Source organism: Saccharomycopsis crataegensis, assembly GCF_037102585.1.
Source record: "Saccharomycopsis crataegensis DNA, jcf7180000000084, whole genome shotgun sequence".
NCBI classification, from domain to species: domain Eukaryota; kingdom Fungi; phylum Ascomycota; class Saccharomycetes; order Ascoideales; family Saccharomycopsidaceae; genus Saccharomycopsis; species Saccharomycopsis crataegensis.
This window is the reverse complement of record NW_027043829.1, coordinates 3,747,907-3,767,345: the sequence shown is the minus strand read 5'-3', so window position 1 is coordinate 3,767,345 and position 19,439 is coordinate 3,747,907. Positions and strand designations below refer to the sequence as shown.

At 39.5% G+C, this 19,439-nt stretch overlaps 8 protein-coding genes across 8 annotated transcripts; 5 read left to right on the top strand and 3 right to left on the bottom strand. All coding sequences in view use genetic code 12, as the record gives it.

Annotated features, from left to right (window-relative positions):
- Positions 1 to 185: 185 nt before the first annotated feature.
- On the top strand, positions 186 to 1,268 carry FBA1 (fructose-bisphosphate aldolase FBA1; the record flags this gene model as incomplete). Its single annotated transcript, XM_064998187.1, has 1 exon — positions 186 to 1,268. The coding sequence occupies one exon, from the start codon at positions 186 to 188 to the stop codon at positions 1,266 to 1,268; it is 1,083 nt and encodes a 360-aa protein (XP_064854259.1).
- Positions 1,269 to 1,916: 648 nt separating this feature from the next.
- On the top strand, positions 1,917 to 2,813 carry PNP1 (purine-nucleoside phosphorylase; the record flags this gene model as incomplete). The annotated part of the gene is made up of 1 exon (XM_064998186.1): positions 1,917 to 2,813. One exon carries the CDS (start codon positions 1,917 to 1,919, stop codon positions 2,811 to 2,813), a length of 897 nt encoding a protein of 298 aa, XP_064854258.1.
- A 704-nt stretch (positions 2,814 to 3,517) lies between these two features.
- On the bottom strand, positions 3,518 to 7,186 carry DASC09_045860 (cytoskeletal protein-binding protein; the record flags this gene model as incomplete). The annotated part of the gene is made up of 1 exon (XM_064998185.1): positions 3,518 to 7,186. The coding sequence occupies one exon, from the start codon at positions 7,184 to 7,186 to the stop codon at positions 3,518 to 3,520; it is 3,669 nt and encodes a 1,222-aa protein (XP_064854257.1).
- Positions 7,187 to 7,932: 746 nt separating this feature from the next.
- ARB1 (ATP-binding cassette family ATPase ARB1) lies at positions 7,933 to 9,723 on the top strand (the record flags this gene model as incomplete). The annotated part of the gene is made up of 1 exon (XM_064998184.1): positions 7,933 to 9,723. The coding sequence occupies one exon, from the start codon at positions 7,933 to 7,935 to the stop codon at positions 9,721 to 9,723; it is 1,791 nt and encodes a 596-aa protein (XP_064854256.1).
- Positions 9,724 to 10,133: 410 nt separating this feature from the next.
- SPT6 (chromatin-remodeling histone chaperone SPT6) lies at positions 10,134 to 14,621 on the top strand (the record flags this gene model as incomplete). The annotated part of the gene is made up of 1 exon (XM_064998183.1): positions 10,134 to 14,621. One exon carries the CDS (start codon positions 10,134 to 10,136, stop codon positions 14,619 to 14,621), a length of 4,488 nt encoding a protein of 1,495 aa, XP_064854255.1.
- Positions 14,622 to 15,206: 585 nt separating this feature from the next.
- DASC09_045830 (Rho family protein) lies at positions 15,207 to 15,815 on the top strand (the record flags this gene model as incomplete). Its single annotated transcript, XM_064998182.1, has 1 exon — positions 15,207 to 15,815. The coding sequence occupies one exon, from the start codon at positions 15,207 to 15,209 to the stop codon at positions 15,813 to 15,815; it is 609 nt and encodes a 202-aa protein (XP_064854254.1).
- An 830-nt stretch (positions 15,816 to 16,645) lies between these two features.
- DASC09_045820 (uncharacterized protein) lies at positions 16,646 to 17,257 on the bottom strand (the record flags this gene model as incomplete). Its single annotated transcript, XM_064998181.1, has 1 exon — positions 16,646 to 17,257. The coding sequence occupies one exon, from the start codon at positions 17,255 to 17,257 to the stop codon at positions 16,646 to 16,648; it is 612 nt and encodes a 203-aa protein (XP_064854253.1).
- Positions 17,258 to 17,751: 494 nt separating this feature from the next.
- On the bottom strand, positions 17,752 to 18,837 carry DASC09_045810 (uncharacterized protein; the record flags this gene model as incomplete). The annotated part of the gene is made up of 1 exon (XM_064998180.1): positions 17,752 to 18,837. One exon carries the CDS (start codon positions 18,835 to 18,837, stop codon positions 17,752 to 17,754), a length of 1,086 nt encoding a protein of 361 aa, XP_064854252.1.
- Between the last annotated feature and the right edge of the window lie 602 nt (positions 18,838 to 19,439).

Below are 19,439 nucleotides of genomic sequence, written 5' to 3'. Positions count from 1 at the left end.
GACACAACAAGCAGCAGGCAGCGGCGGCCATCCCGTCCACCACCTCGTGCTTCCTCCCATTTCCCCGGGGCCCTTTATAAAACCCACAGCAAGCGCTGCTGCTTCCACTTCCCAACCTATTTAACATTTTTCACTTTTTTTTCCAACAATCCAATCACACAACATATATACATAATCAACAAACCATGGGTGTCCAAGACGTCTTATCAAGAAAATCGGGGGTCATTGTCGGTGACGATGTCCGCAAACTCTTTGAATATGCCAAAGAACACAAGTTCGCCATTCCTGCCATCAACGTCACTTCCTCTTCCACCGTCGTTGCCGCTTTAGAAGCCGCCAGAGACGCCAAGTCCCCAATCATCTTGCAAACTTCCCAAGGTGGTGCCGCCTACTTTGCCGGTAAAGGTGTCGACAACAAGGACCAAAATGCCTCCATCCAAGGTTCCATCGCCGCTGCCTCTTACATCAGAGCCATTGCCCCAGCTTACGGTATCCCAGTCGTTTTGCACACTGACCACTGTGCCAAGAAGTTGTTGCCATGGTTCGATGGTATGTTTGAAGCCGACGAAGCTTACTTCAAGAAACACGGTGAACCATTGTTCTCCTCCCACATGATTGACTTGTCTGCCGAATCCGACGACTACAACATCGCCACCACCGCCAAATATTTCGAAAGAGCCGCCAAGATGAACCAATGGTTGGAAATGGAAATCGGTATCACTGGTGGTGAAGAAGACGGTGTCAACAACGAAGCTGCCGACAAGGACAGTTTGTACACCTCTTCTGAAACCGTTTTCAAGGTTTATGAAGCCCTTGCCCCAATCTCTCCAAACTTCTCCATTGCCGCTGCCTTTGGTAACGTCCACGGTGTTTACAAGCCAGGTAACGTTGTTTTGAAGCCATCTATTTTGGGTGAACACCAAGAATACGCTTCTAAGCAAATCAAGTCCACCAACTCCAAGCCATTGTTCTTGGTTTTCCACGGTGGTTCTGGTTCTACCCAAGAAGAGTTCAACACTGGTATCGAGAATGGTGTTGTTAAGGTCAACTTGGACACTGACTGTCAATATGCTTACTTGACTGGTATCAGAGACTACGTCTTAACCAAGAAGGACTACATTGGAAGCATGGTTGGTAACCCAGAAGGTGACGACAAGCCAAACAAGAAGTACTTTGACCCAAGAGTCTGGGTCAGAGAAGGTGAAAAGACCATGAGCAAGAGAATCACCGAAGCTTTGAACGTCTTCCACACTGCCGGTCAATTATAAGCGTTTATGATTGTATTTAGTTTCCTACTGTAATCTAGCAATTATCTACAAATTGCCGGGCTTTTTGTATACGAATGAATCTATGAAATTACTGTTATTAATGATGACAACATGTTTTTTTTATTGTATTTTTGAATATTATTGACATTGAGATTGTTATTTTGCAAGCGTAGCACGGGTTTGGTAATCATTATCAATGATATCACCAACTTAATTATCATGAGTCATTTTTTTTATTGTCCCTTGCAAAGCTCCTCTTTGCAAGGTTATTGTATACTGCAACTGCTGACTATGTGATCTTCATCAACGTTTTACTATTCTATAACTGGATACAGAATGCGTACCTTGAATATTCCATCCACCGGATCTTTTAATGTTGTGTAATTAAAATAACAAAATAATTTGAGCATAAATATGGCCAAAACGGAGGGAACACACACCAACTGGGCGGGTGTTTACCTTATCAGAAGGAAGTGGGGGAAAAAAAATAAATATTCCACCTCATCACTTCTGTCTCTCATACATAATCATATCTTCTCATACATCATATAAAAAAAAAAAAACCATTTCTTCTTCTGTCGAAACTACAGATCGAGAAACTAAAAGTGGAGAAAAAAATATTAAAGAAAGAACAGAGAACAAAAAAAAATGTCAACTGACACATATATTGCCAAACTTAATGAAGCTTTACAAACCATCAAGGTCAAACTTCCCTTGGATCTCTCTTCCCCAAGAGTTCTCATAATCTGTGGTTCTGGACTCGGAGGTATTGCTTCTAAGATCTCATCACCACTTGAAATAGCCTACTCTGATATCCCAGGCTTCAAAGTGTCGACGGTTGCCGGCCATGCTGGGAAACTTGTATTTGGTACTATGGGGTCCAACGCCGTGCCAGTGATGTGTATGGTTGGTAGACTCCATTTTTACGAAGGTTACGAATTTAACGATACTAATTTCCCAGTGCGTTTGGCATCGTTGTTGGGGGTCTCCACCATGATCGTGACCAATGCCGCTGGTGGCTTGAACACCGGTTACAAAGCTGGGGATTTGATGATCATCGATGATCATCTCAATTTGCCAGGTCTTGCAGGGTTCCACCCATTGAGAGGTCCAAACCTTGAGATGTTTGGGCCAAGATTCCAACCATTATCCGATGCTTATTCTCTCAAGCTTCGTCAGTTGTTTTTCCAAAAGAAACTTGCCCTCAACATCACCAGAACCATCCATGAAGGGACCTACGTGTTTGCTGCGGGGCCAACTTTTGAGTCGCGTGCCGAAGTTAGAATGCTCCGTGTATTAGGTGGCGATGCGGTAGGAATGAGTACCGTCCCAGAAGTCATTGTTGGACGTCATTGTGGACTTGAAGTATTGGCAGTGTCATTGATCACCAACGAAGGATTGGGGGCCAAACCTGCCAGTGCGTTCGACAAAGAACCAGAAAGGTTGGATAAAGGAATGGCCAGTCATGACGAAGTATTGGAAAATGCCAATGCTGCATCAAAGGATGTGCAAATGTTGGTTAGTGAAGTGGTCAATGAGTTGTAAGGAAATCCAATTTGGGGGGAGCCATTCATTTTCCATTTTTTTCTTCTCTCATATTTTTACATTTTCGTTTCATTTCTCATACTCTTATTCATTATCTTTTTTATTTTTTTATTTTTTTTTTTTTTTCTATCCCGGATATTCACACCAATAGCATTTTTTTTTATCGTATCTTGTTTGTTGCCTTTCTAATAGAAACTGCATTTGAAAACCATCAATTTTGAAAATTTAAATTTTGCGGACTTCCAATCCATAATGCTTTGTAGGAAAAAACAATGATTTAGATTTATAACGGCACTGAGTTTATTGCGAATGATACATTTTTTTATATCTTATTTCAAATAACATGGTGTATTTTATTATGATACACTAAAAACTTCAAAGTACTTGATGAAGAGAATCTTTTTATTCTAGGACGAAATTATGTCAATTGAAGAGGACACCCACAAGAAAAAAAAAATGGTGTGAGAATAAGCAAATTATCGAAAGTACAAAAAATGAATAAGTAAATAAATAAATATAATGATAATAACAAAAAAGAAAACAAAACAAAACAACAACAAAAAATAGACTTTTTTTTTTCTTAGCTCACATTAAGGCAAAAATCAGATTTAACATTGACAGAACAAGATGTCTTTTTTCTTTTACCAAGAATATTGCCATGTTTTTTTTTTTTTTTTTCAATTTGTGAATAAAAGGCCTTTTTCTCAATTTGGTCCATTACCAAACCCAAACCCAGTTGGTTGTGATGTCAACATTTGCCCATTGTTACCAAAAATATTATTGTTTCCGGTTGATGAGCCATTATTGACTTCATTTCCCATTAAACTATTAGTGAATGCTTGTTGCGATGCAGTTTGTACTCCTCCAACACCAAAACTGGTTGGTGGTTGAGCTCCAAATGACGTTGTTGTTGGCTGACCAAAACTAGTTAATGGTTGACCAAATGATGTTTGAGGACCACCAAACCCAGTTTGCGATGGGGCAAATTGGTTTTGGAATAATTGGGCTCCTGTCATCTGTGCTTGTTGTAATTGTTGTTGGTGTTGTTGTTGGGCTTGCATATTATGCAACATGTTCAAAGAAGCAACTCCTGATGGTTGTTGTTGTTGCTGCTGGCCGGTGAGTGAAGTATTCTGGAACATATTGGTCATGGAATTCATTTGGTTTCCGAAAGAGGTTTGTGGGAATTGTTGTTGTTGTTGTGGTTGACCAAATGGCGATGACCCAAATGAGGTGGTTGGCATGGCTCCACCAGTCATTTGTTGCGGTTGAAACCCGTTGGAAGTCATTTGCATTGGCATAATTCCTCCAGTGACTTGCTGCTGCTGTGGTTGGAAGGTACCAAAAGAAGTCATTGGCATAGCACCTCCAGTTTGCATCATTGGCATAGCACCTCCAGTTTGCACCATTGGCATAGCGCCACCAGTTTGCATCATTGGAATAGCACCGCCAGTTTGCATCATTGGCATCACCCCTCCAGTGACTTGTTGTGGTTGGAATGATCCAAAAGAGGTTTGTGGCATGGCCCCACCAGTGGTCACAGAAACAACCCCATTACTAGTGGTGATCGAGGTCACAGTACCAAAAGAGGTTTGTGGCATGGCCCCACCAGTAGTAACCGATACCACTGGTCCATTATTGGTCCTAGCCGGTTGTAAAGGCATGATGGAGGCACCATTTCCTGGGTTGAAATTGGCAGTAGGTTGACCAACCAACACCGGTTGCATAGTTTGGATTGGCACGAAAACCGAGGCACCTCCAGTAGCGTTTGGCATGACGATTGGGGCTCCAGTGGCCATTGGTAATATATTATGGCCACCGGTTTTGAATGGATCAAGAGGTTGTAAAGAACCAGTACGTTGTGATTTAATACTAGAGCCAGTCTTTTGAGAAAGAAGTTGGTTAACTAAAGATGATCCAGTTTTTTGCTGGCCTAGTTGGATGGAGGATCCAGTTTTGGTTGGAGCAATTGCAGGAACTGCAGTATTGTTCTTGAGTGGGTCAGCAGAGGCGACGTAATTAGAATCTAATGGCTTAAGATCAACCAAGTCTTGCAATGACCCAGTGATTTGTGGTTGAGACGTGGTAGTTGGTGGTGGTGCAGATATCGATTTTGGTTTATTTTCAGTTTGGGCAACCGATGGTTTGATTGTCCAGGCATCGTCATCAGTAACACCATTCAAATTCTTAGAATCAATTCTTGGAGGTTGAGGTCTAGGAGCGGTTTCTGGAGGAACAGTGGCAGCAGCAGCAGCAGGAGCACTAGCAACTTCCGGTTTGCTTCTGTTGAATTTATTGTCCAAAAACTTCATGATCCTAATAATATCTCCTTCCCTACAGCCCAAGTTACGCAATAGCGAAGGAGTGACATCTTCAAGGGAACTTTCATCGAGTTGTTCTTTTTCAAAATTGGTGGTGTAGCGTTGGCATTGATTCAAATCAACCCCACAATTAAGGAAGAAATCAAACCAATCATATTCTTCTTGCTTTGTGGATGGGATATTGGATGATGAAGGCTTTCTTTCTTTTTCTTTGGAACGCGAAGATTTTTCTTTCTTCTTTGGTTTGTAATTATCTAATGAGAAACCAGTAACACGTTCGACATATTCAATATCTGGCAATGCCAATTTATCAGCTGCCACTGCAATTTTAACACCGTTGGATTTATGCAAATGGATTTTACCTTCCACACAACCAATGAACTCAGCTTCAACTTTAAATGATCCAGATTTGTCAACCCAAGTTCTAATTTTATTTGGATTCGGCTTGGCTTTGGATTTAGTAGATTTTGATTCCTTCTTTCTTCTTTCACGGTCCCTTCCCTCATACTCTCTATCATGCTCTCTATCCCGTTCTCTTCTTTCCCGTTCTCTGTTCCGTTCCTTTTCCCGTTCCTTTTCCCGTTCTCTTCTTTCCCGTTCTTTTTCCCGTTCTCTTCTTTCCCGTTCTCTTTCATGCTCCCTATCCCTCAGCTCTTGTAATTCCCTTGCCTTTGTTTTTTTGCTTTTCATTGAATCTTTGGTTTTTTTGCCAATGTCACCCAAAGTAAAGCGCTTATTTTCTCCGCCAACATTGACATAAGTAGATGGAATAACTCCTCGTTTACCAGTATCAATATTTTCCACTAACCACCAATCTGGAGATTTTTTATCATTAACAATATAAACCAAATCTCCATCCTTAGCATTGAGTTCATCTTTGTTTTGAGCTTTGAAATCGTACAATACCAGACCAGTTTTATAACCGTTAGCAGTAGGTTTAGAAGCAGCTTTAACTTCCTCTAAAGCCGCAGTAGAAATTGCCCCAGAGACCTCTCCAAGTAACGACAAGATTTCTCTGGCTTTGTCTTTAGAACCAGCATGAATTTCGATGGAGGCTGGAGGGCCTTTGAAATCTAAAAACACATGCTTTTTTTCGGACGAAAAAGAAATCAACTTGTCTGCTGACCAACTTCTTGGCTCATCATCATTGGAAGGATCTGGACTGAAATAAATTTTACCATTTCCGATTCCTATAGTTAATTTCTTCTTTTTCTTTCCTTCAACTTCAGCGACATTCCAGGTATAAATATCCAGGTTTCCATTTTGATTTCTATCTCTATTTCTATCCAAATCATCATCGTCATCAATTCTTGGAACGCTATCGTTTGTCACTCTTTGTCTGTCACCCCGTTTATTATGCAAGGACGATGATCTGTTGGCGTTACTTGGTCTTTTTGGCTTATCAGGCGGCAATTCACCCGCAGATTCATAATCATCATCGCCATAGGAACTATTACGAGAGTGACGGCTTATGGATTGCCTTGATTTGGCATGTTCTCTTTCTTCGCTTTCAGATGCTTCTCTGGAAAGCTTATCGGCCATGGCTTGCCTATCGTAGCGAGCTGGAGGTGGTGCAAACGATGACATTTGCAGCACCGCATTGTTAGTATTGATTACTGGCTGAGCTGGCAATGATTTGTTTGCATTGGAAGGAGCAGAATTTTCACCAGTGGAAACCTCGATATAATTTGCCGGAACAAACCCGAATGATGATTCAGCATCATCAGATACCAAAATCCAATCACCATCACTGGTATCGTAAACGTGGAAATGATCGCCTTCGTGGAACGATAACTCCTCTTCGGTTTGTTTTGTATAATCGTACAAAGCAGAAGCACTGCCAATAGTTGCTGCTGGTTCTATATAAGTGGAAGGAACGAGGCCGCTTGGTTCCTCGACGTCTGAGCCAACCATTCTCTTCTTCACTTTCCACCAATCGTCAGTGTTTGATTTTTCAATGACATAAAGAATATCACCTTCTTCAATTGCCAATTCTTCTTCGGTAGCGGGAGAATAGGCATATACCGCCTTATACACCCCAACGTAAGACATTGTCAGGGAATTCTCTGATTTGCAATAAATAAGGGTCGATAGGGGAGGACTTTGCTTTGTGTGATAATGTGGGTTAGTGAAATATAAGCTGCTGTCCTTGGCTGTTGTTATAGGGGGGGTTTTCGTCAAGAAAAATGGGCTATTTACGGATGGTCACGTGTAAAATACCGTTGCTGGCGGTGCGCGCGGGAAAAACAACAAGAAGAGGCTGATTCTTTTGGGTGGGATAGGAAATGGTTTATGAAGAGGCACAGTATAACAGCTCTACAGAAGAATATTGTAGTTGTTACTCGCTCGGTTTCATGTGGTTTCAACTAATTGGCCAGGGCCAGAGAGGTTCCTCTTGCGAGTTCCGCATGATATCAAGGCATGATTATGCAATGATATGTAACAGTGTGATGATTGGTGCTCTGTTGCATTTTCTTATTGCTTCAAGCCAAAAATACTAGCAGAGAAGGTAGATTGGCCATGGAATATTATTTGCTCCTGTTGATCGTGTATTAATGTCATGTAGGCCCTGCGTAAGCTAACGTGTTCCCATTTGTAGTTTCACGCTTACCCTCAAATGGTGCTCCTCCTCCTCCACCACCCACAAACCACTAAACTGCGGGTAACTTATCAAGATGAGTTAAAATTTTTTTTTTTTTTTTTTTTTTGCTTCGTCTGGCTAAAAAAGATCACCTATTCTCGAATCCTCACATTTCTCAAGGGAAAAAGAAAATAAAGGAATCAAATCTTTAAGCATAATGGTCTCCGCATCTAAAGCTAAGAGAGAAGCTAAGAGAGCTGCTGCTGGTAAGAAGCCAAAGAAGGAAAGAGCCTCCAAGAAGGATGATGTCACTTCCGCCGCCGAAGAGATCGAGCAATTGAAATTGCAAACCGACAAAGATGGTATCTCTGATCGTGTGGTCACTGGTGTCTTGGACTCTTTGGAAACCTCTAGAGATGTCAAGTTATCTTCTGTTTCCTTGCTTTTCCACGGTAAGGTCCTTATCCAAGATTCTGTTTTGGAATTGAATTATGGTAGAAGATACGGTCTTTTGGGGGCTAACGGTTGTGGTAAATCTACTTTGTTGAGATCCATTGCTGCTAGAGAATTCCCAATTCCAGCTCACTTTGATATTTATTTGTTGAACGAACCAGCTGCCCCAACTGAGTACTCTGCTTTGGTGTATGTCGTCAGAGAAGCTGAAGCCGAAATGAAGAGATTGGAAGACTTGGTTGAACAAATCATTGTCGATGAAGGTCCAGAATCTCCAGTTTTGGATGGTTTGTATGAAAGAATTGAAGAAATGGATCCAACCACTTTTGAAACTAGAGCTTCTGTTATTTTGACTGGTTTGGGTTTCAACAAACACACTATTAACAAGAAGACCAAGGACATGTCTGGTGGTTGGAGAATGCGTGTGGCTTTAGCTAAGGCCCTTTTCGTCAAGCCAACCATGTTGTTGTTGGATGACCCAACTGCCCATTTGGATTTGGAAGCTTGTGTCTGGTTGGAAGAATACCTTAAGAGATTTGACCGTATTTTGGTCCTTGTTTCTCATTCTCAAGATTTCTTGAACGGTGTTTGTAGTAACATGATCGATATGAGATTGAAAAAGATTATGCAATATGGTGGTAACTACGATACCTATGTCAAGACCAGACTCGAATTGGAGACTAACCAAATGAAACAATATCACAAACAACAAAAGGAAATCGCTGATATCAAGAAGTTCATTGCCAGTGCTGGTACTTATGCTAACTTGGTCAGACAAGCTAAATCTAGACAAAAGATTTTGGATAAGATGGAAGCTGATGGTTTCATTGAAAAAGTTGTTGAAGACAAGGTCTTCTCCTTCAGATTCGCTGACGTTGAAAAATTGCCTCCTCCAGTGTTGTCCTTCGATGACATTTCTTTTGCTTACGATGGAAGTGTTGAAAACCGTCTTTATGAACATTTGAGTTTTGGTGTTGATATGGACTCTAGAGTTGCTCTTGTTGGTCCAAATGGTGTGGGTAAATCCACTTTATTGAAGATTATGACTGGTCACTTGCAACCACAAGGTGGTAGAGTCTCCAAGCACACACACATCAAATTGGGTGTCTATTCCCAACATTCTGCTGATCAATTGGACTTGACTAAGACCCCATTAGAGTTTGTTCGTGACAAATTTTCTTCGATTTCCCAAGATTTCCAATACTGGAGACAGCAGTTGGGTAGATACGGTTTGACCGGTGAACAACAAACCGCCCAGATGGCCACTTTGTCCGAAGGTCAAAGATCCAGAGTTGTCTTCGCCTTGTTGGCCCTTGAATCTCCAAATGTCATCTTGTTGGATGAACCTACTAACGGTTTGGATATCCCAACCATTGATTCTTTGGCTGATGCCATTAAGGCTTTCAGTGGTGGTGTTGTTGTTGTTTCCCACGATTTCAGATTGTTGGACAAGGTTGCCAAAGATATTTTCGTTGTTGAAAACAAGACTGCTACAAGATGGGACGGCAGTATCTTGCAATATAAACAAAAATTGGCCAAGAACGTTGTGTTATAAGCGACTTTTTAGGTTTATTTATTCATATTATATATGGTTTTTACGCTTTTATATTTATTTGTAAGTTACCATTAGTATAGTGGTGATTATAAACCATTGACTGTTATATTTATTATTACATCATTTATTCACGAGTATTATAATTGGATTCTGTTGATGTTTATGAATTTTATTAGCTCCCCCCTCACACTGAATCATCAGCGTTGGGAGAACTGGTAGGGTAATCCGCATGAAGGATGAACCTTGAGGAGGAGGAAAAAAGTGATTGAAAAAAACTGAAAGCAAAATATACGCTGGTCTTGAAAAAACACCAAAGTAATTGTTGTTCCCGTATCTAAGCAGTGTTTTATTTCGTTTACATTTGGGTGACTTATCCAATTAAATTCTGGGATAAATAAATACTGTCCACGATGTCGAGCTCAGATGAGGAGAAGCCGGATTATTTGAACCGTGACGCAGAGGAATCTGATAACGGTGGTGCTATCGATTCTAGTGACGAGGAAGATGATGACGATGAAAATGAAATTGCCAAAGTTCGCGATGGGTTCATCGTGGATGATGAAGATGAAAATGAAGGGTCAGAAGACTCTTCTTCTGAAAGAAGACACCGTCGTAAAAAGAGAAAGCATAAGGAGAAAACCCCAAAAGATGAAGACGATGCGCTTGATGAAGATGACTTGGATCTTTTAATGGAAAATACTGGGGCTGCTCCAAGAGCCAAATCGAAATTCAAGAGATTGAAGAAAGCTTCTTCCGAGGATGATAAATCTCAATCGACTTCCAATAGAGCAAGTAATGCGCTAGATGATATTTTCAGCGATGAAGAAGAAGAACCAGAAGATGAAGCTCCGGCCAATGGAGGTAGAAGAAGAACCGACCATGATGAAATGGACGATTTCATTGAAGAGGATTCTGATGATGAAGAAGATCGTGATGTCAATCATGCTTCGCGTGATAGAAGATATAGACCTCAAGCCACGTCGGTTATCGCACCACAATATAGTGATATCGACCAAGAAAAATTGGACCAGTTGTTTGAAATTTTTGGTGATGGTACCGACTACCAATGGGCCTTAGATTTGGAAGACATTGATGGAGATAACGATGATGGCGAAGAAGGTGATGGGGTTCCTAAATTGACTGATATTTTCGAACAAACCGAATTAAAGGAAAAGATGTTGACTGAGGAAGATAACCAAGTTAGAATCACAGATATTCCAGAAAGATTCCAGGAAATGCGTTCAGTGGTCAAGAATTATGAACTAGATATCGAAGATTTCGAATTTGAAAAAACCTGGATCAGAGAATCCATGGCCGTGGAGAAGTATGAGTTCTTCCAAAATAATGAATACCTTATTGAACCTTTTGAACATGCTGTTGGAGATGTATTGACATTTATGTGTGAAGACAATTTGGAAGTTCCATTCATTTGGACCCACAGAAGAGATTTCATTACTCATGCTTTCAAAGACCCAGAAACCGGCGAGTTTATCCTTAAGGATTTACTTGATGAAGATGATTTGTGGAGAATTTGCCAGTTGGATATTGATTTCCACAGCTTATTGAGCAAAAAGAAAACCGTCATTAGTTTGTTGACCAAACTTGGGAAATTAGATGAATTCGAAGAAGAGCTTGAAGGATTGAAGAAAATCAATGAATATCAGGATTTCTATGACTATGTGTTGTTCAAGTTTTCTAAAGAGTTGAAAGAGATACAGAAGGAAAGCCAAAAGGATGATGACGATCTCGAAGAAATTGATGAAGATGAAGAAGAAGATGACTATAATTTTAACCGAGGCTCCAACGTCAGAAAATCCAAGGACTCTAAAATCAAGAGTAGAAGACATCAGAAATATTCGATTTGGGATAGGGTTAGAGATTCTGATTTGAATGAAATGATTGAAAACTTTGGTATCACCGCTAGTCAAGTGGCCACCAATATTTCTCAAGAAACTAGACAATATTTCACCGAAGACCCGACCGAAGAGCCAGAACGTGTTCTTGCTGAGATTTGTACCAGAGCTGACAGTGTTTACACCAACATTAACACTTCAATGAACTTGGTGAAAAAATTATACGCCGAAGAATTGTATCATGAACCACGAATCAGGCACGCTATCAGAGAGACTTTTGCCAATTATTCGGTTATCAATGTGAAATTGACAGAAAAGGGTAAAGTTAAGATAAATAATGCCTCACCAAACTATGACTTCAAATATTTGATGAATAAACCGGTCACCCAAATGATTCATGAACCTGACTTGTTTTTGCGTATGTTGATTGCAGAACAAGAAAATTTGATCGAAATTGTTTTCCATGTACAAGAATATGATCAGCTCTTAGACAAAATCTTCAGTACTTCGTTTGCATCGGATAGCGAATCAGAAATTGGATCTAAATGGAATGAAATCAGAAGAGCATCATTCGATTTGGCAATCAAAAGATTGAATACTCTTGCCCGGATGCATCTTAAGGAAGAACTTAGAAAGCAGTGTGAAAACAGCGTATTCTTATCAGTTAGAAATGCTGTGAATAAGAAATTAAACCAAGCTCCATACAGACCTCCAGGTTATGAAATTGGAGCCATCCCATATACCTTGACCTTATCTGCTGGTGAAGGTAATTTCCATTCTGACGCGGTTGTCGGGGTATATATGAACGAGTTTGGGGAAGTTAAAGAGTTTATTAAATTTGAAGAACATCCATTGAGTCCGGAGTTCATAGATTCATTCGTTAAGAAAGTTCAAAGTTTGAATCCTGATGTTATTGGTATTAATGGTTACAATGCTCGGAGCAAAAAACTTTATGATCGTGTTTTGGAGATTGTCAATTCTGAAAAACTTCGTCCGGCTGCTCAATCTGATGGTGATTATCGGGAATATGAAAATAATGAGCCACCAATTCTTGATGTAATTTTTGTTGCTGATGATATTGCTAGATTATACGAGAACTCTGTGAGAGCCAAACAAGAATTCCCTGATAAATCTAGTTTGTTCAGATACTGTGTTGCCTTAGGCCGTTACTTGCAAAGTCCTTTGCTTGAATACATTAACATGAAGGATGACGTTACTTCAGTGTTCTTCTACCGTTTCCAACATTTATTGAGTAATGACAGATTAAAAGAAGCCATCACCACGGCATTTGTTGACATTGTGAACTTGGTGGGTGTGGAAATCAACAGAGCGATCCGTGAATCTTACTACGCCTCCTGCTTACAATATGTTGCTGGTTTGGGACCAAGAAAGGCCTCTGGTTTACTTCAAAGTATCCAAACTAAGAGTTCATCTGGTTTGGTCAACAGACAACAACTTATCACTTCACAATTAACATCGAAGACTATTTTTCTTAATTGTGCAAGTTTCCTTAAGTTTACCGAAACCGTTAATGGTAGATATGCCGATGAAGCTGATGTTCTTGATGAAACCAGAATTCATCCTGAAGATTACACTTTGGCGATTAAGATGGCGGCTGATGCCTTGGAATTGGATGAAGAAGATATTGATGATTTGGAAAAAGGTGAAGGTGTTATCAGAAAGTTGGAAGAAGGCGATAATGTATACAAGTTGAACGATTTGATTCTTGAAGATTATGCTTTAGAATTGGAGAATAAGAGCGGGAAAAGAAAGAGAGCAACTTTGTATATGATCAAGGAAGAATTGTTGGGCCATTATGATGAATTTAGACGGAAGTTCCACATTATGAATCCTCAAGAAATCTTTGTGTCGTTGACCGGAGAAACCCCAGAAACTTTCTATCCTGGTATGATTTGTACTGTGGTCTTGAAGAAAATTGCTGATAAATATGTTCAAGGGGTCACTCAATTCATGGTGCAATGCAGAATTGGTATTGAGCATTTGAAAGAAAATAATGACCGCAGAAGAATTGGCGAAATTTTCCATCTTCAACAAGCGATCCAGGCGAAGATTCTCGAAATTGATTATGAGAAATTCATGTCTGATGGGTCAGTTTTGAAAAGAGATTTGCAGAATCGTGACAATAAGCATAAACAAAGAAATCCTGCCGAGTGGAATAGAAATGCTGAACTAGAGGATGAACGGACAGAAAAACAAAAGTTGATCGAAGAAAGCAAACCAAAGAAGGTGGTAGAACATCCGTACTTCCATAATTTCAACTCCAAACAAGCCGAAGATTATTTGGCATCGAGAAGCCGTGGTGATTTGGTTATTCGACCATCATCTCGAGGTGAACATCATTTGGCGATCACTTGGAAAGTCGACAACAATTTGTACCAACATTTGGATGTCACGGAACAAAAGGGAAAAAATAAGAATAATCAAGAAGTCAAGAGTTACTTTGTGTCTGGGAGAAAATACAGTGATTTGGATGAATTGATTACTTTCCACATTGCTCCGATCGTGAAACTTGTGGAAGCGTTGATCAATAGTGATAAGTTCTACAACAAATCCCGTGCCGATGCCGAGAGTTATTTGGATAGTTATATTAGAGCCAATGAGAAGAGAGGGTACTATATTTTCTGCTTTGACCACAAACGTCCTGGTCGGTTCAGTTTGTTGTTCAAAGGAAATGAAAAATCCAGCATTCATACCTTACCGATCGAGGTGAACCCCGACGGTTACGTGCTTGCTAATTACAATTACCAAACTGTTGGGTTGCTCACCAATGGGTTCAAGACTCTTGCCAAGAACAAGTTCCGTCCATTACCAAAGAATGATGGGGCCAGTTCGGTTCATAGATATAATAATGGCGGGGGTAGTCGTCATGGTGGACCACAGTATAGAGGGGGGCCTGGAGGGCACGGGGGCCAGACTGGCTATGGTAATGGATCAGCATACGGTGGGAACTATGGTGGTGGTGCAAACCGTTCGAATTATGGTCAACAAATGTATAATAATAACGGCTACGCTGGTGGTTACTAGTTTAAGTGTTTTATAATTCTGGAAGGTATTAGTATTGTATTTTTAGGAGAAGAGCCATTTAAAGAAGAAAAAGAAAAAAAAAAAAAAAAAGAGAGAAATTATGAGATAATTACAGAAAAAAAAAAAAGAAAAAATATTAATTAGTATTTGCACCACTTTTTGTGTTTTTCTATCACATATTTTTGCCTATTATTATTATTATTATTATGAGCTTTTATCATTTTATTCAATTAATTTTTGTTGTTTGTTTATGTTTTACTGTGTCATGTAGTGTTTGATGGTTGGAAGAGAAAAAAAAAGTACGAGGGGGTTGCCCTACCCTTCCATGTTTCCCATGGGAGATTTTGTCAAATGCGTTTAATAATTGTCTTGATAACGATAACATCTGGGAGGGGTACGTACTCTATCTAATTGATACTTCAACCGACCACCTCCCCATCTATTGTTTATAGATCGACAATCAAAGGTTACCTGTTACACCTGCTGATCTATTATTCATTTCCATAATTATTTTTTTTTTTTTTTAGTGGCCGTCTCCATTCATAGATCATAGATATATATTTACCAACCATCCACCCATCCATTATGGCTCCAAGAGACTCACTTAAGAAAAAACTCGTGATTGTTGGCGATGGTTATTGCGGCAAGACCACCCTCTTGTTGGCATTCAAGGACGGGAAATTTAACGATGTTTACGTGCCAACGGTGTTTGAGGACCAAACCGCGAACTTGGTGGTTGACGGATACAACATCGTGCTCAATTTGTGGGATACTGCCGGACAAGAAGATTATGAAAGACTCAGACCATTGGCGTACCCTGAATCCGATGTGGTATTGATTTGTTTTACGGTGGAGCAAAGGGCCTCGTTAGAAAACGTCCAACACGTATGGTTAAAAGAAGTGTTACATTACGTCCATGGGGTTCCGATTTTTTTGGTGGCGTGCAAAAAAGATTTGAGATTGGACCCTGCCACCCAAGCAAAGATGGCAAAGCAAGGCACCACCTTTGTGAGTCCCGAAGAAGGCCAAGGTGTTGCCAGAGCCATCAATGCGTATCGTTACGTGGAATGTTCTGCGAAAACTGGCGAGAACGTTATTGAGTTGTTTGAAGAGATTGGTAGATCTCTTATCCCACAAAAAAAAGCCGGCAAAAATAAGAAGGCCAAGAAATCGAAGAAATGTGTTATTTTATGATATGATTTATTGGTTAACTTGTATGTGGTTGTGTTTTTTTTGTTTTTTTATGGTGGTTTGGTATGTTATTCCATTAGATTCCTGTTTATTTTTCTGATTTTTTTTTTTTTGTTTCTTTCATTTCGACTTTGCTTGTGCTGCTTGTCAATATTATTACTGCTTCTCTGTTGCTCTCCACCTATTTCTATTCTATGCTGATATATAATAATAATAATAATAATAATAATAATAATAATAATAATAACAAAAATAATCCCTTTCTCTGTTGGAAGGGGAGGGTGGTCCTAGTAGATAAGTGTATGTCTGGGTGTAAGGTTTTTTTTTTTCTGCTGGGGTATAAAAGCAGCCAGAAAATTCCCAACTTTCGAAATCTTTTCCTTCTTCTTAATATGTTTTCTGGAGTTCTTTATCAAATTATTATCGTGTGTAGTTCAATATACACTGTTAATTTGTTATTTTCTTTTTGTTTTGTAAACCTTCCTCTCTATTCGATATATTTTTTAATATTTTCTTTTTTTTTTTTCTTCCTTCTTCCTTCTTTCTTTGGTTCTCCTACTTCTGCCCCACTTTCTTATATTCCACCATGGATCGATGGGTTCTGTTTACGGAGAAGATCAAGCTTTAGGACTTGCAATTTCGGATTTTGATACTTTCTGATTTTGGGTACTAGGGATCGTGTCTAAGGGTCAAGGCCAATCTCATGATGGAGGACTGTTTTTCCATGATGAGGCTTTCTTGGTTCTTTTACTACATTTTATTATTACTATTAGTAGTATTAACTTTATTCTCCATTTATTTGGTGGTCTAATGTCGATTACTGTAAGCTCGTATCATACTATTATACATTTCCCTCCCCGTTTGGAGTTTGAGTTTGATTTAGCAGTATTGATTGGTTTCCCAAGAGATATCCTCACCGCGGTGTCGAACACCAGTTTGATCCCAGTGTTTCGACAAGCAGAACATTCTACTATTGTCGATGCCCCAATTGCCTCGGCGACTCGTTGGCATTGGGAGGTGGTCAATGGGGTTTGGTCAGTGATGGCCAAGTTCTCCAAGATGGCCTCGTTGGTCCTTAGATCGGTCTTGTTAACCACCATCACCACCTTGGTGTCGGCGTTACCACCACCACAATGCTCGAGCACTTCGGGAAACCAAATATTTTGGAGATTGTATAGTGATTCGGGCAAGTCTACCGAGCAGCATAGTAGAACGATATCTGAATCAGGGTACGCCATCGGCCGGAGTTCTCCCAACTCCTTTTGTCCTGCGGTATCGATCAATTCCAAGTCAATTGGTTGGTTATCAATGATGATTTGTTTATTATGGGTCTCGAACACCGTGGGGATATAATGGGCTGGAAACCCACTTTTGGCAAACAGCATTAATAAACAGGTCTTGCCAACCCCGCCATCTCCTACCACGACAATTTTCTTAGCAACCATTATTTTTATTATTATTATTATTATTATTATTATCGTTAGTTGATGTATTTGAGAAGACTTCAAAAAGAAAAAAGAAAAAAGAAAAATAAAATGCCCCCCGAGGCATCCACCATCCCAGGGAAAATAAATAAATTATATACACAAGAAAAAATTGGCGTTTCAAAATATCTTGTGCTGCATGATGGCACACATTGGTAGATCGTCGATGATGAGCCATTGGACAATTAATGATCTTCACATATATTGGGACATACACGGTACGGTACGGTAATGGGTATATTATGATAATAATAATCCGATTCGTCTTACGCAAATCAATAATAACATAAACTCTGAATATGTCAACATTTTTTTTTTCTTATCTATATAGAACAATAATAACGGTCATAAGTAACAATAACAAACATGGAAATAAAAAATAGCATTCAAAAATAGGAAAATCCTGGAGGGATAGTAAAAGATATAATATAAAATAAATAACAACAGTGTAAAACTCATACGACGAAACTTTCTCTACTGTAGAAAGATCTTTCAAATCTCATCAACTCTTCTTTATCATTGTACTCTCCTTGTTCTTCCTCCTCCTCCTCCTCCTCTTCTTCTTTTTCTTCTTCTTCTTCTTCATCACATTCTTGGTTTTTGCCATCTTCTTCGTATTCTTCGAGTAATCTAGCAACTAACTCATCATCTTTCTTCGCCTTATCATCAACCTGCTCAAGTTTATCTTCACCATTTTCCACCGATAAAAGCTTACCAAGTAACCACTTTGGCTGGAAATCTCTATCAAATCGGTTCGAGGTATCGAATTTCTTCACTTTATGATCGCCTTTCTTATTGATCAATAAGATTTCTGCGTTAGGATTGAAATTGATTTTTTTGTATTCATGGGTTTTAACCGCCGGTGGGAACGAACGTAATTCTCTGGATTGGAAAATACCCAACGATCTCCTGCCCTTTTGTTTACGGATCGAAGGACTGCTGAGGTCATTATCTTCTTCAAAGTCATCACCAAGAGACGTCTGGGTTTTCAACACTTTAGCAATGGGGGTTAAAAAATCATCAGTAGGTAACTGTGCGATTTCACGAGGTCCAGTAGGAGTTTGTGGCTCGACAATTGATCTTTCTTCTTCTTCTTCTTCTTCTTCTTCTTCTTCGGTTTCGTATTGACTTTCTGCATGACTCTCCAATTGTTCCAAAATACTTTGTTTCTTCTGGAGACTACCGCCGCACTCAGATTCTTGTTCACTCTTCATACTGGCGACAAGCGAATTATACATATCTTGTCTTTTCTTCAACTTTGGAGTATAATCGGGGGTGATCAAGCTTCCAACCCCCGAGTAGACTTTCCTTTGAGTCTTCGGGGTCTTGGCAGTGTTTTTGGTGATGGATGGAGGTACTGATAAGAAAGTATTCTTCTTGAGTTTCATTGGGGGACTGAATGGGGTGGTGTTGGTAGCAGTAGTGGAAGACAACGGCGATGTTATATGATAGTCATCTTGTGGGGTCTGTGGAGTGATCACCAGCAATTGTTTTGAGGGTCTTGGAGGAGTAGATGGAGGAATATTTGCTAAGTTGGACATTTGGATTGATCTATTATTGTGGAGATGATGATGATGATGATGATGTATTGTAGATGTTGTAAGGTATAAATATTTTGTGATATAGTTGTTGTTGATAACGAATGAGAATAAGGATGATAAATTTTACGAAAAGAAGAAAAAAAAAAAAAGGAAAGATAACAGAAGAGGCAACAGATGATGATAATAAAGGGGAAAAGAAATGCTACTAATAGGAGAAGAACAACACTAAAAAGAAAAAAAGGCCTGCACAGACGCGTAGTATTTTTTTTTTTTTATATATATATTTATTATCAACCGTCCCAAAGAGGAAATTTCTTTCGCAAAAAGGAGGAAAAAAAAAAAAAAATAAACAAAAAAAAATTGCCACGCGACGCGTCGCGCGCTCCTCTTTTTTATTTTTATTTTTTTTAAATTAGTTTAATTTGAATATATTTTTCACCACCAGAGAGTTGAACGATTTTTAGGTGAAAAAAAAAAGATATAAATATTTATTATATCCATGTTCATCCAGCAAGCATGGCATAGCAACACTGGGTAATGTACATGATCAGAGACATTAGCGTAGATTGAAATGGGGGAAACAGCTAATCAATTAAGCAAGA